The 15,646-nt window shown below is 51.3% G+C and overlaps 1 protein-coding gene across 5 annotated transcripts in view; it reads left to right on the forward strand.

Moving 5' to 3' along the window:
• FAM156A (family with sequence similarity 156 member A) overlaps positions 1 to 14,781 on the forward strand; it is a 42,151-nt gene extending 27,370 nt beyond the window's left edge. For 2 of the 5 annotated variants that reach the window (XM_059384645.1, XM_059384647.1), the window contains one exon: positions 12,643 to 14,781. In XM_059384645.1, the coding sequence (XP_059240628.1) occupies positions 12,643 to 13,330 (688 nt within the window). In that variant the 3' untranslated portion in view covers positions 13,331 to 14,781. Of the gene's footprint in view, positions 1 to 6,258; positions 6,357 to 12,574 lie in introns of those variants that run through there. The other 3 variants (XM_059384649.1, XM_059384648.1, XM_059384646.1) reach the window with 3 other exon arrangements.
• The last annotated feature ends 865 nt before the right edge of the window (positions 14,782 to 15,646 follow it).

The raw sequence follows: 15,646 nt of genomic DNA on the forward strand, positions 1-15,646 counted from the left end.
CGGTCTAAGTAATTGTAACCAGTGTAGGAATCACAGGGCCTATTAAAAGCACGTCTTTTCCTGTGTCACATCATGACACCTCTGCGTGTGTGTGTGTGTGTGTGTGTGTCTCCCCCGTCCCCCCACGCCCCTCCTCCTAGACAGACTTTCTCGGGAAATACAGGAGGCACTACCAAGGAAACAGACTCTGACCCTTGGAACACAGACTGGAGCCCAGTGATGTCCCAGGCTCTAGCAATGCCCATTAGAAGTCTCAGTCTCATCTCCGCTAAAAATGGCAACCTAATTAGAGAAAAGAGAAAAACAGCTATTCTTTCAGACAGCAACCGGTCGCGCATGGCTCGGAAAACGCTAGTCCTGAGACACTAATGTGCGCACGGCCTGTTGAGGGAGATTCTCCCTCTCTCGCTCTCAGGCCCTCGCTTTTGCTCGTTCCTTCCCAGGATCAGGTTCCCACCACCCCGCGGCTAGCACACCCCCTCGGTTCCTCAGCCCAGGCCGTGAAGCACACCTTCCAAAAATGGAAGGGCTAAGACTAAGACCACCGAGAGGAAAAGTCCTCCCGGCTTCTTAGGCCGGCCAGCCACGCGCCGCGTGCGCGCGCGCACACCCCAGGAGAGGAGGGGCTGCGTGACGTCATAGGAATGGGCCCAGGGGCCCGAGGCCGGGTGCTTTTTATCCTTTCTCGGGCTGGGCGGGGCCGGGCGGGGAGGGAGCCAGGAGGTCTGGGGGCACAGTGGGCGCATCTCCGTGGACCGCGGCTTGGGTGCCTGGAAACCCTGATGAGAGCGCCGGGGTGGTGGGAGGGTTGAGCCCGCCCCCATGGCGGCGCATCAGAGTGACTGCACAGGACGAGTACTTCCTGAGATCCCCGGGAGCGTTTCCGGGGGCTGCAGGTCACGTCGCAGACGACGCACGTCGTTCTCAGCTGGGTGGGCTGACCAGGGAGGGGCTTCTCTATGACAGCCTGTTTAGGTCCCTTGCAGGGGTCACGCGCGAGATCTGTGTTACAAACTTTTTGTTTTCTTACTAGGGGTTTTGCGTAGGCTGGGCATGCACGCGGGCAAAGGCAAAAGCAAAACTAGGAGAGAGCTTGTCTATTCAAGCTCTGGCAATCTGGAGAGCACCCCATCTGAAGATCAGTGTGTGTCGGCAGGGTGGTTTTGTCTTTTCTTCATAGGGATAAGTAGACACGTTACAGTGGAGAGATTTAAGGTAGGGGTGTTTCTGCATTCAGGACTAGTCTCCGTCTGTGGACCAGGAAATGTTTCTCTCCGTATCTAGCTAGTTTCGGGAGGATTGACCTTTCTAAGTCTCAGTGGCTGTTCCTGAGACAGCAGGAAGCTGGGGGAGACTGTCTGGCCCTTCAGCCAGAAGAGGAAGGTCCGTGTTTGGCCTTCTCACATCTAAACCCGAGTCGCCCAAGAGACTGATGGTGGGTATGACAAAGAGTGAACAGCAAGCCTTCTCAAAGATAGAAGGGGCAAGAGTGGTCCTTCCGGGTCAGCCATTTCTGCACGGCGAAAGCCTGTGGAGATTTCTTTCCTGTGGCTTTTGTCATGGCTCAGGTGAAGTTCAGCGTTGTCTGTGGGGTAAAAATGCGCTTGCCCTCTTTTGTGCCTGTCCAAGCAGATATCCAGATAAGCAGAGATTCTCTTTTTAACTCTGGAAGTAATCGATACCTGACGAGCACTTCATGGTTTTTGAAAAGTACTGTTTTTCCTGATCTAAGTGAAGGAAGCAGAATGAGTCATTATCCCAGAATAAGATCATTGTCCTCATCTTACTAGTGAGGAAACTGACCACAGAGAGGTTCAGTTATCTGCCCAAAGTCACACAGGGAGTAAGTGGCGGGGCCCTGATTTCAAATCTTGGTATGGATGGCTTCATCACCTGTCGGCCATGCAGGAACATAGTGTTGGTTTCCAGATCCACACATTTGGTTCTGTCCTCTCTGAAACTACACACCTCCTGAGACAACTGACAGGCCTACAGACAGATTGCACTCAAAAAGTGCTAGCCAATCTCTGGGACACTGGGGATGACCTGACGGGGAAGAGAAGTGTTGGAGGAAGTAGGTCCCAAAGGCTCACCACGATCCCTGAGGGAGAGCCTACCAGAGGAAGACCGAAGGGCCTGAAAGGGACTTGTGTTTCTGAGACGGGCTGATGGGCTAACCTATGGCTCGTGTATTCAGGACGTTGCTTTGAATTGTATTTTTTTTCTTTTAGCACTGACAATCCGTGCTGCGTGTTGAAAACACACAAGGCAGTTAAGTAAAACCAACCAATATATGGATAGGTAGAGAGAATCCCGTTTGACCCAAGGAGTACCTACCTGACTGTCAAACAGCTCTGTGCTGTGCAAAGGAAGAGCATTTTCTTAGACTGAATGAAACAAATTAGCTCTTTTTCCTAATTTTTAGTATCCTTCCCTTCCAGATGAAACAACTCAGGCACAGAGAAGCTGGGTCAGCTCCCCCAAGTATTTGAGGTACTAAGTGGTTGAGTGCAGAGGCAGAGAATACACAACATGTCCAGAACTGACTGCGTCCACCCCCATTCCCCATACATCTGCATCTCCTCCGGTGTTGCCAAACTCAGTGAAAAGCAGCCTTCATACCCAGCTGCTTGGGCCAGCGATCCTTAAACCCATCCTTCCTCGGGCAGCTGGGTGGCTCAGTCAGTTAAGCACTGCCTTCGGCTCAGGTCATGATCTCCGGGTCCTGGGAGTCCTGTCCTGCATCGGGCTCCTTGCTCAGCGGGGTGTCTGCTTCTCCTTCTACCCTTCCCCTCACTCACGTTCTCTCTCTCACGCTGTCTCTCTCAAATAAAATATTTTTTTTTCTTTTTTAAAAATCCCTCCTTCCTTGCTGCCTCTCTCACCACCCCTCAGTTACTAAGGCCTGTCAATCCAACTTTCTCCATCCTTCTAAATAAGATCTTGACACTTCTTCCATCACTACGGTTCGATCCCTAGTCCAGATGACCCTCTTCTGTGCTTGATAATCACCACCAATCTTGACCCTTGGCCACAAGTGTTTTCATCCCACTGCCTGAGGGACCCTTCTTAAATCTTAATCTGGTCTTGTCTACCCTGCTCAAAACTCTGCAGGGGCATCCTGCTGTTTTTAAGATCACATCTGCCTCTTGGACTCGGCACAGCAGGCCTTGCCTACCCTCAAATGCCTCATCTTCAGCACACCACCTCCTGCTCCACCCCATGCCACATTTCCAGCCCCCTTCCACTTCTTTCTGTTTAGCAGGTGGCCAGTGAACCCAGACGCTCTCTCTTCTCTCTACCTCTCATTTCCCCAGCCCCACGCATGCCATCCCCTGTGGATCGAGGATTCACTTCACTTGCCTGATTCCTACCTATGTTCAGCTGGCAGGTTCAGTAGAGGGCAATCTCCACTTAACGCGAGGAGTACCTGGATGAAGAGGCACTGTTCACAGAACTTTGTGCTGAAAAGAAGTGATGGAGATTCCATTATAAATAACCCCAAATGGACAGAGGTTTTACTCTGGACCACAGTGAGCTATTTGGAAATGCAGTCTGACGGCAATTTGGCCTTTCTGGAAAAGGCCTCCTTGCTTAGAGTAGGATTACACTCGGCAAAGATCTCACCTCATGTTACATGGAGCCTTGGATCCACGTGACTCGGACTTTGGAATGTGGCCCACATTTTCCAGTGTGAAGGGGTCCTTCCTTCCGGTGAGGAGGGATAAGCCGAAACATGGGAAGAATATGTCATTAGGGCACCTGTGACCCAGGACATTAAGCAGGCCTGCAGCCACCTCCCGTGGACTTTGTTTTGATGTGCTAGTTTTTCAGTGGAAGTTGCAGTCTGAGTTTTCTGTTGGAACAAGAGAAAGTATATGAACTGGTCTTTCCTTTACAAGGGGTTTGATTAATTTGTTCCTGTGGCGGTGGAGGAAGCAAGGATTAGCTGCCTGCTCCTATGGGAACTCTCCAAGGGAGTCTGACAGTGCCTTTGTATGAGTCCCTAGGGGCCCCCACCAGGTGCCCGGAAGCCCTAGAGGAAACTATGTCGGTCCCTCGAGCATCCAGTGGAGAGTGTGAACCCACCACTGGTTTCTCCCTGCCATAGGCTCAACTCAGCTACAAGGATTAGCCGCATTCACTACAACCCCTGTAAGCACAGCACACCTGAGCATGAAAAGAAGTGTGTGCCTTGGACAAGACAAAAGGTGGAACCACCAGTGCAACCAGTACTGCCCCAACTCTCAGCCCCGGCCAGAGGGTGGGACTAGACTCCCAGGGGCCTGGCCTACTTTCCTCCATTGCTGACGTGTCTCTAACACAGGAATGGTGTGATTGCCTCTTCCCGCAGCCTAGGTCTTGAGGAGCCAAGGTGTGCGTGGTAGATACAGTGTGATTACCCAGGGACTCGGGTAAGTCTGAAAGCCCAGCGTCCTTAGACGGGGAAGCAAGCCGAAAGGAGCCAGTAGCTGATGCAGGAGAGGGTGGATCTGGAAATCCCACCTCCGTTTTGCCTGACTCGAAAGCCAGTCTTGGCGCTCACGTGACGACACACCTGGATTGTGTTTCAGTTGCTGAAATGCAGATACTGTTCCACGATTGCATAGTCATCGTGGTCCCAACACCGTGTCCACCTTGAAACGCGGGTCCCTGGCAGGGTAGAGCAACCCCGAAAGGTTCTAAGACTCTGTCTGCCCTCTGAGGAGCGGCCCCGAAGCAACAGCCCTGGAGTCCCTTGGCGTGGGAGGCTTGCCTCAGAGCCCGCAGCTGAGCAGGGCTTCAGCTTCCAGCCTTCCCCTGTGGAGAGGCCTTTTGCCACGTTAGAGGGACTTCTGTGATCCACCCCACTCCCCAAACTCGGTCTCCACCAGTCCCACTCTGTTCCCCAGAGACTATGAATGGAGAGGCAAGCAGAGCCAGAGGAACTGCTTTTGGCGGCTGCGTCACCGTCGCGGAGCTGGCCAAAGGGCAGTGGTGGTTGGAGCTCGGTAGACTGAGGCCGAAAATCTGGCTCTGCGTGTGGGGATCTCTGGGTTTTGCAGCTGGCAGGTCTGGAAAATGTGGGTAATCCGAGTGCTTGCCTCATCAGCCTCCACCCGTGAGAAGTGGGTCCTGACCAAACACACACATACACTTAGAGAGGGGGAAGACGCCCTCCTCTGTGTTCCTAAGGTACTGCGACTTAAATTCCACCATCAGTGTTCCCACAGAACGAGTGGTGGTCATCTGCTGGCAGATTCAGCCTACCTCGTCCCTGCATCCCCAAACTGTGTCCAGGAAGCCCACGCGTGGTATTCAGCTGGCGCTTAGAGCACGTTTTGTCAGCGAATGAGAGACCCTGACCCAAGGTGACCTTATGACTTCACCATAAAGGGTAGCTATCATACCAGCTGTTTCTGGATTACAAATGGAGGAAACAGGACATCTCTGTACTCCGATTCTCTTTGGGAGGAGGAGGAAGGTTGCATCTTTTGTACCACCTCTAACTGCAGATGCTTAAAAGAAAAACTGCGAGGCTATAAAGATCTTTTAATTGTGTGGGACACTCTGTCGCCCCATCAGCCACAGTTCTGATCTCACAGTGGAACTTAGATCGTGATCCTCGGAACACCAGTGAGCTCAGGGAGTGTCTTCCATGGGACCGGTGCACACAGCAGGTGCTCACAGTGATGTGTCCAACAGGTGGACTGTTGAGTGAATTCAGGCTGCTAATTAAGGGTGTGATGCTATGGCTAGAGCACAAATGCCCTTGGGGACAGGGACACGGGCTCCCAGGTGAAGGGTGTGTCGGTCTGGGGGAGTGCTGTCAGCCTCTCAGGGACGTGCTCTTCCTCACTATCCTTCCAGCTCTTTGCCAAACATGCCTCTTCTCTGAATGGTCTTCTCCTCCTCTGCCTACCTTCCAGCCTGATACAGGCTGTCACTCAGCATCTGTGATCTCTCGGTGTTCTTTGTGGTCTAGCCGACTGAGTTGAAGCTTCCTCACCCAGCAGGATCTGGAGCCTGTCACCCTCTGCTGTCCCCGCTTTCTGTGAGGCTCTCATTCCCTGTCCAGCCCCCCGACAGTATCTGTGCTGTGGCCCGGCAGCCTCTGCTCCAGACACTTCTTCCTCAGTGTTCCCTCTTGTCTGGAAAGTCCTGACCCAGATACCTGCCTCTCGGACTCCTCTCCCTGTTCACACTGTTGGTGGAAGGTCGCCTCCTCGAGAAGCCTGACTGGTCTCACTCCCCTGGGGTTACTTTCTAGGTTAGGCGTTGGAGCTTACAGATCACCCGGAGAGGCAGTGCCACCAGGGGTGCTTACATCTGGAGTCAGGATGCCCCTGGGCTGCAGTTCCGTCTCTTGGCTGCAGGTGAGCTCCTGAGATGTCACTTACCCTCCCCACACAGGCCTTTTCTCCTTTGGGACCATGGAAGATACACGGATTCTGCAGGGTTGATAAATCAAATGAGATGTTCAGAAAGGGCCTCACATTCTCCTTTATTCCATTTGGTAGGTATTCGTGAATGCCCCCTGAGGTTGAGGCTCTGATGGGTGAACAGGACAAAGTCCCTGGACTCTGCCAGGGCCTGGGCTAGTGAGCGAGCCAAACAATTTGCCTCTGATGGCTGGGTGGGGTTAGGGGCCGGGAAAGGGGAAACGCAGGGTGTTGTGGAAGTTCGCGGGGGTGGGGTGGGATGGCGGGGGAAGTTCAGGGGAAGGAGAAGAAGGCTTGCTGATAGAAACGCTGCCTGAATCCCCAGACGGGGTAAGAGGCGAAGGGCTTCCTCACTGCCATTACCTTCCCAAACGTTTCGTTCAGGACAGGTGTGGCATCACCCTCCAGTCCTCCTGGCCGAATGAGAGGAATGAGGGTGTGAGCCGGTGCTGGCCAGTGGGAAAGGAAGAGACTGTTTGCTGGGAAACTCCCTTGTTCATACAAAAGATACAGGACCGGAAAGTCTCTTTTTGGCACTGGACCTTGTTGTATCTGGATGTTGGTCTTGGAACATCTGTTCCAGAAACGGCCACATCCGAGCTGGAAAGAACCTACGTCCTTGATGGCATCACTGGACCCCGGGGTGTGCCCACCCGCACCCACCCTTCCTTCTGATTTCGTTAGTGTGACTGTGACTTGCCTTTGTGCTCAGGCCTGTTTGCAGAGGGGTCTCCTCCTTACTCACAGCACGAAGCTGACTTCCTGATATGGTGAGCATCATGGGGTCTGGTGCTCTGTTGTTTTGTGGAACCCACACCATATAATGGGTAAGGACACAAGCTCTGACCCTAGACACCCTTCCTTCCAACCCAGTTCTGCCACTTGCAGTCACGTCCTCTGGAGAAATTTACTTGGCCCTCTGTGCCTTACTCTCCTCACCTGTGAAATGGGTTTGTTATTCTTTGTAATAATAACACCAGACAGAGAAGGGTGCATTTCTGAGTACGTAATGAGGTCATGCAGAGGTGGTTCACAGAATTGGGCCTGGCACGTTCCCTGTCATCACAACCTCTGAGGCTGCCACGGGATAGGTTGCAGGTCACGCTTCACACTGAATGAGCCACGGCCAAGAACATGGAGACGGCATCAGACGTGTCTCTTCAGCCCCAGAGACTCTCTTTCTGTGCCACTGTCTTGTCACGCACAGATGACCCCTCACCAGAAAGCTGGCTTTCCCACTGTGGGTCTCCCATTTGGGGGAACACAAATATACATCGTGTTCCATCGTGCACATGAATTCAGGTCACTCCCGTCCGGTCCTCAGATAGCTAGGGGCTGCTTCTGGTGCCGTGGGGGGTGGGTAAGGGGCAGGGGAGGGCAGGGCAGGTAACAGAGCACGGGATGCTCTGGGAGTGCCAAGTGGTATCGGCAGTGCTTTGTGTCCCGGTGCGTGCCTTGATCTCCAAACTCCCCTCCCTGCACCCCAGCATTCGGTTGACACTCTCACCCGATTCCGGGGCAGACCCCGCCACATCAGTCTCTCTCCTTCAGCCTCAAATTGCTCCGGGTAGAAGGGCGTCACTCTGCCTCCTTGAGGTTTGTTGGGAGACCCGCGGGAGACAATAGATGGGAACCACGTAGCTGACATTACCTGGCTCACGGAAGGCACTCAGTAAGTGGCGGCATCACCTGTCCCGCTTCTGTAATCCCTAGCAGGTAGCCTGCACATGGTCCGATCTCCTCCTCTCTGGGGCGGCTGCTCCCGTCCCATCGTGTATGTGTGCCACCCCTCCTGTATCCGCTGCTCTGCTGACTGACAGCTGGGTGCTTTCCAGTCTCCTGGCTCCTGGGGAGAAAGCCGCAGTGCACAGGGGAGTGCGGGCATCTCTTGGAGATGCCGATCTCCGTACTTCTGGATGTATACCCAGGGGTGGGATTGCTGCATCACATGGTAGGTTTTTTGGTTTTGTAGTTCTTGGTGCTTTGGAGGGGGGCACCCTGCTGTGAACAAGAACCTGTGACGGTTTCACTTTTAACTTTTTGAGGAACCTCCATACCACTATTCTGTTGTGGCTGTGCCAGTTTGCATCCCACCGACGGGGCACAAGGGTTCCCGTGTTCTTGCTTGCCTAGTGACACTTGTGATCTGCTGTGTTTGTTAGTTGGTTTGACGAGACCTGTCGTCACGTGTGCAGCCCGACGTCTCATTGTGGTGTTCACGTGCCTTTCGCTGATGGTTGGGGATGTGGAGCCACGTTCCACATGCCTTTTGGCCACTTGTGTGTCTTCTTTGGGGAAGTGTCTATTCAGATATTTCGCCCGTTTTTACATTGGTTTGCTTGTTTTCTTGCTATTGAGTTAGAAAAGTTCGTTATACGTGGGGAAAATCAGCTCCTTGTCAGATAACGCGGTTTGGAAATGTTGTGCCCATTTCGCAGATTGCCTTTTCGCCTTGTTGGTGGTTTCCTTCGCTGTGCTGAAGCTTTGAAGTTGCGTGTAGTCCCACTTGTCTGTTTTTGCTTTTCTTGCCTGTGCTGTGGGTGTTGATTCCACAAGATCATCACCAAGACCCGTGTCCTGCAGCTTTTTCCTCTGTGTTTTCTTTCAGGAATTTACAGTGTGGGGTCTTATATTTAATCTTCAGTCCCCTTTGGGTTGATTTTCATGTGTGGCGTAACAGAGGATCCACTGTCATCCTTTTGCATGTGGGCCTCCAGTTTTCCCAGCGCCATTTGTCAGAGTGTCCTTTTCCCTGTTGCGTGTTACCGGCGTCCTCGACCAGGTCCGTTGACTGACTGTGCCTCGGGTTTATTTCTGGGTTCTGTTCTGTTCCATTGGTCTGTGTCTGTCTTTCCGCCAGTACCGTACTGATTTACTTACTGTTACCTGGGACTGTGTTTGGAAATGAAGAACTTTGGTACCCCCAGCTGTGTTCTTCCTCAAGGTGGCCTTGGCCGTTCTGGGTCTTGTGTTGTTCCAGATGCAGTTTGGGATTGTTTTTCTATTACTGAGAAATGCCACTGGGGTTTTGACAGGCATAGCATGGAGTCTGTCATTTTTCTTTCTAATCTTTCATCTTAAACTGTAGATGACATGGATTAATGAGTTATATGCCAGATCTGAGGATTGCCTTAGTTGGTTTTCACTTACTGAACCACCCTTGCTTTCCCGAGCTAACCCACTTGAGCATGGTGTATTTTCTCTGAACAGATTGCTGGATACCACTGCTGGCATTTCGTTGAGGAATTTTGTGCTTGTGCTCAGAAAAAATATTGGTCGGTAGTTTTTCTTTTCTTGGCATCAGTGAAATTGTGGCCACAGAAATCACTTGCACATGCCTCTTCGCTTAGTTTTCTGGAGGAAATTGTGTAGAATTTCTGCGTGTGTCTGTTTTTCCTGTCGATACTTGGTAGAGTTCACTGCCGATACCGTCTGGGATTGTCGTCAGAGGTTTTAAACAACCGATTCAATTTCTGTGAACGATACGGAATCGTGCGTGTTATTTTGCCTTAGATAAGTTTAATAGTTTATCGGTTTGCTAGTTGTTGCATTTACACACATAGATTTGAATGTAATACTGCCTTCTTACTTCTTTCATATTTGCTGGGTCTCTAGCGAAATGTCCTCTTTCATTCCTGCTATTGGTAACCTATTTCTTCTCTCCCTCTTTTCTCTCTTTTTCTCCAGTTTCCTTGAGACAGAATTGACACAGCAACGCAGAGGGGATACAACATAATACTGTGACTTACACATACCATGAAAGGATTACCTCAGTAAGCCTAGTTGACATCCACCATCTTCTATAGATAGAAGAAGAAGAAAAAGAAAACAGGGTTTTCCTTGTGAAGAGAACTCTTGGGATTTACTGTCTAACAACTTTCATCTATACCACATGGTGGTGTTAACTAGAGTCATCATGTTGTACATTATGTCCCCAGTACTTATTTATCTTACAACTGGAAGTTTGTTCGTTTTGGCCGCCATCCTCCAATTTTTCCTCCCTCCCTAGATCGCCACCTGTGATAACCACAAATCTGATACCTGTTCCTATAAATGTGGGAGGGTTTTTCCAGTCCTCTGTATGAGTGAGGTCATACCGTATTTGTCTTTCTCTGACGTACTCACTTAGCATAATGCCCTCAAGGTCCATCTCTGTTGTCACAAATGACAGGATTTCCTCCTCTTTTATGGCTGAAGTGTGTGTGTGTGTGTGTGTGTGTGTGTGTGTGTGTGTGTGTTTTCTTGATCCGTTTATCCGTCAAGAACACCTAGATTGTGTCCCAAGTCTTGCTTATTGTAAATAATGCTGCTGTGAACATGGGATGCCCATATGTCTTTGACATGGTAGTTTCATTTCTTTCAGGTACATTCTCAGGAATGGAATGTCTGCATCATATGGTAGTTCTGTTTTTAATTTTTAGAGGAATCTCTATACCGTTTTCCATACCGACTGTGCCAGTTTACAGTCCTGCCAACAATGCAAAAGATTTCTTTTAAGACTTACTTATTTGAGGAGAGTGCACTGGGGTGGGGGCACAGAGGGGGAGGGATACTTAAGCAGACTCCCCGCTGAGCGTGGAGCCCGATGTGGGGCTTGATTGCACAACCCCGAGATCGCAGCCTGAGCCAAAACCAAGAGTCAGATGCTCAACCAGCTGCACCATCCAGGCGCCCCATGATTTCTTTATTCTCCACATCCGAGCCAGCATTTTCATCTCTTGTCTTTTTGATGCTAGCCATTCTAACAGGTGTGAGGTGACAGCTCATTGTGGTTTTGAATCGCATTTCCCTGACGATTAGTGGTTTGGAGCAGCTCTTCATGTCCCTATTGGCCATCCGTACGTCTGCTTTAGAAAAATGTCCGTTCACATCCTTTACCCATTTTTAAATCGGATTACTAGCCTTTTTGCCATGGAGTTGTATGCGTTCTTTGTATATTTTGCATCTGACCCCTTTGACAGATACATGGTTTGCAAATACCTTTTCCTGTTCCATAAGTTGTCTTTTCACCTCGTTGGTGGTTTCTTTGGTGTGCAGCTTTTTAGTTACATGGAACCCTGCTGCTTTCTTTTTTATTTTATTTTCTGTGCTTTGGGGGTCAGAGCCAAGAATTCATGGCCAAGACCCGTGTCAAGGAGTTTTTTGGTTCTGTATCCTCCTAGGAGTTTTGTAGTTTCCGGTCTTCCGTTGAAGTCTTTAATCTACTTCAGGTAAATTGTTGTGTGTCTAAGTCAGGAATCCCGCTTTCTTCTTTGACATGTGAATATCCCATTCTCACAGCACCATTTATTGAAGAGACTGTCTTTTCTCCATTGAGTATTCTGGACTCCTGTGTCAAATGTTGGTTGACCATATACGCCTGGGGTCATTTCTGGGCTCTCAGTTCTGTTCTGTTGGTCTGTGTGTCACTTTTTATGCCAGGACCACACTGTTCTGATTTCTCTGGCTTTGCCATATGGCTAGAAAGCAGGAAGTGGGATGTATCTTGCTTTGTTCTCCTCTCTGCTTTTCTTCTTTTCCTTCATCAGTCCTGTGAGAAGTGTATCAGTTTTATTGATTATTTCAAAGAGGCAACTTTTGATGGGAGTCCCTCTAATGTGCCTTGTCAGAAATTTCATTGATTTCTGTTCTTAGGCTTTGGTAAATTCTTATTTATTCTTACAGGGGATTTTGAAATGGTTTCCACAGGCTTGAGTGTCCTTTTTAGGTAGATGAATGCCAGTGAAAATGGAAAAGAATGTGTCCTTCCCTGTGGTGGAAACGCTTTGATTTTAGTAAAAGTCTGCTTTTCGAAGGTACACGAACACCTAGAAGGAGAGCACATGCCAGTCACCCATGGATTGTTGTTAAAATGATGCTTGAGAACGGTCATAAAACGTCAGCAGGGAATTAGCATGGTTGACTGCAGGACATCATTTGCCATGACAGGTCACGTGGACGCGATAGCGGATCTCACTTCTGAGACTCTGATCCTGTGCCGTCAGTATTCTGAGCTCTCGGAACCGCATTATCACACTGAAAGCGCAGAACAGTCCTCGCGACCAGGGCTCATTACTGTCCCCATTTCACAGATAGGAGACAGAGGCACACAAAGGTTAAGTCAGGGGAATTATAACGGGTTTTCTCTCTTCTTTTATCACCATGTGCTGCAGTCTGGGTTCTTCTGGCCATGCACATCCCTCGCTACCTTCATCTTCTTCCTTCCTTCCTTCCTGTCTAGACCCAAGGACCAGGTGGCACTGTGTGATCACCGACTACACCTCTCCATGGATCCAGTCCAGAAATGTAACTCCACGTTGACCCCTGAATCTTCCCCAATGATCTCTGAAGAGACTTCCCGAGAAGTCACAGCAGCCTCCCCTCCTTCCTTCTCAGAACTGCTGATGATGGGCCTCGGTGACCTCAAAACCGGTGTGGGCACAAAACACCCTGCCCCTCTGCCAGAGGGGCTGCTCCAGCAGCGGTACAGGGATGAGAAAACCCTCCAAGAGAGGCGGTGGGAAAGGTCAGCGTCCCCTCAGAGGAAGAGAACCCTTCTGGGGCACATGAGACGGCGACACCTCGATCACGTGGCACCTTACCGGGTCGAGAGGAAGGCCAGGATCTCTTCCTTGGGGGACAGAGATCAGAACAGATTCAGATGTGAATGTCGATACTGCCAGAGCCACAGGCCCAGTGTCTCTGGGATGCCTGCAGAGAGGAAAGGGGCCCCGCATCCTTCCTCCTGGGACACACTGGTGCAGGGCCTCAGTGGCTTGACCCTCAGCCTGGGGACCAGCCGGCCCGGCCTTCTGCCCGATGGGGTGCTCCAACAACAGGAAAGAGAGGAGAAACTCCAATGGGAGATGCAGCAGGAAAGCAAAAGAATGTTCCAGAGGCTCCTAAAGCAGTGGTTGAAAGAAAACTGAGGCTCTCATCCTCGCGTGACAGAGATCGCAACGGATTCAGAGGTGGAGGCTGGCGTGGCCAGATCCTGAGCGTGGAATCCTTTTGGGGACCAAAGAGTAAGAAGCACTCAGAGAAGTCAGAGAAGGAACAAGAGCAGCGTGAGGACTGGACACTCTGTCCGTGTGAGCATGGATCCGATCCTGGGAAGGTCCTGCTCTTTCCTGCCTGGAATTTCTGGATCACCGTGGGGCTTTCTAGGGGATGCTGCATACCAGGGGTCCTTAACTTCTGTATCACAGCTCCCATGATGCATGTTGTCCCTTTCCCACCCCGGATCTCTGTCTCTCCTCCCTGCCTCGTTGTCAGTAAGATGTAGGCTTTCTCTGTAGCATGAATGCCCTGGTGACGGCCGTGTGCTTTTGTGCCGTGTCACTGACTGCCTCCCAGAAGCAGCACTAGGTCTGCTGGGATGCCCGGGCGCTCAGCTGGGCTCCACTTCCAAGAATCTGATGCTAAGCCAGGCGCAGAAAGGGACGTAGAACTGGAACGTGGTGGTTCACCATTGTGTTCTCTGTGTAAGCCGTTGTGAATGTGCTGAGCTAACTGCAGGTCCACATTTCCCTGCTTCGTGACATTGATAGTATTCCCCTGGGCGGAATTTCTGACGGGTTCCCTCATCACGCACACCAAATAAATACACGTATGAAAGGAAAATAGCTCTGGAGTTCTGGTTTCTCGATCCCTGTTGCTTTCTGCTTTGTAGGATCTGAGATCACGACATCTAAATCCTAGGGCAGCAGACCACGCTTTCTCAGGAGGAGAACTCTGAACTGTGTGGCTTCCCAGCAGGGGCTGGGGAGGGCACCCAGGGACAGCATCACGTCACCGTTTGCGGCCCTGCGGTGGGACCAGCCTTCACATCAACCAGGAGCAAGGGGAAGAGAGCCTTCCTGCCCACAGAGAGCAGGAGGCAGCGTCCGCTGCCCACGGTAGGAGGTCCCACAGGATGGTGCCGGTTCCCCTGGCCTTAGGATCTTCAGGTGCCACTCCTCCTCCGCTGCCTGGTGTCACTGGGTTGGTGCGTGGGAATACCAGTTCCAGGCCTGCTGCAGGACAACCAGAGCATCGCTCAGTTACTGAAGAGTCATTTTGGGATTTAGACAATGTGCCTTTGCAGTTCAGGAGGTATGAAGGAATCCATCTACCTTCCTTCCCCAACACACACACACACACACACACACACACACACACACACACACACGCACTCCAGTGCTGTGTACCCAAGAAGTGCCCGTGCAGTTCCTCTGAATGGATGGTAAATTGCTTTCTTTCAGGCTCTGTGTTTAGGTAGTGCCCGGAGCTGGGCTGTTGCTGTGAGTCTCCTGCAGAGGCAGGTGACTTGAGCACAGGTATGTTTCTTTTGTTCTGAACCTGGGGATCTTGTCCCAGAGCTTGGGAGCTCATCTGACCCCACCAGGGTTGTCTCCCACTTGCAGGGAGAAGCTAAATAAAGCAAGACTTTTCTTTTTTCTTTTTTTCTTGGATGATTATTGATTTATTTATTTGAGAGAGAAAGAACATGAGTGGGGAGGGAGTAGGGGCTGAGGAGACAGAGAAGTCCACTCCCTGCTGAACAGGGAACCTACCACAGGGCCCTGAGATCGTGACCTGAGGCAAGGGCAGACGCTTACCCGACTGAGCCACCCAGGTGCCCTCAAGCAGGACTTTTCTTTCCTGAATCTCTGAGGCCTCAGTGCAGACTGGTCATTTGGGGTGTGGTGAGCAGGAGTAAAGTGGCATTTCCCTTTATTGATGGTGTCCTCGCTATCAGACAATATGCTACATATTTCCGTACCTCAGCTTATGTAATCCGCTGCCAAAGACCCTTGGTGGAGCAAGACCTCAGTCTCGGTGGGTGGGCGGGGAAGCAGAGCACAGACAGGTGAGGTGACTCGCTCAGTGTCATGCAGGCACCAAGAGGGGTAGTGCACACAAACCAAGGCGAACTGCATTCAGAGTGGGCACTCTCCACCCGCTCACCACCTGTAACCTCCATAAAGGCTGCGGGTGAAGTGCGGAGAACCGGTGACTTGGCTGGACGTTTCCCAGTTGCAAGCACCAAGTCTTACAAGGTGCATCTTTGAGTCCTCTGCAGGATGCTTGGGGGCAGGGCCGGTCTTCCCCCACCCGGCAGAGTTCGCAGAGACAGGAACGAGGTGGCCTCACCTCAGCAGCTGTGCCAGCCACCATCAGATGCAGAGCCACTCGTGAAGGTTTCCTTACCTCCCTTGCCTCCCCGACTCTGTGCTAGGCTGCCTGCTGGGCGGGGGAGTCGG

Source organism: Mustela nigripes, chromosome X, assembly GCF_022355385.1.
Source record: "Mustela nigripes isolate SB6536 chromosome X, MUSNIG.SB6536, whole genome shotgun sequence".
Lineage (NCBI taxonomy): Eukaryota > Metazoa > Chordata > Mammalia > Carnivora > Mustelidae > Mustela > Mustela nigripes.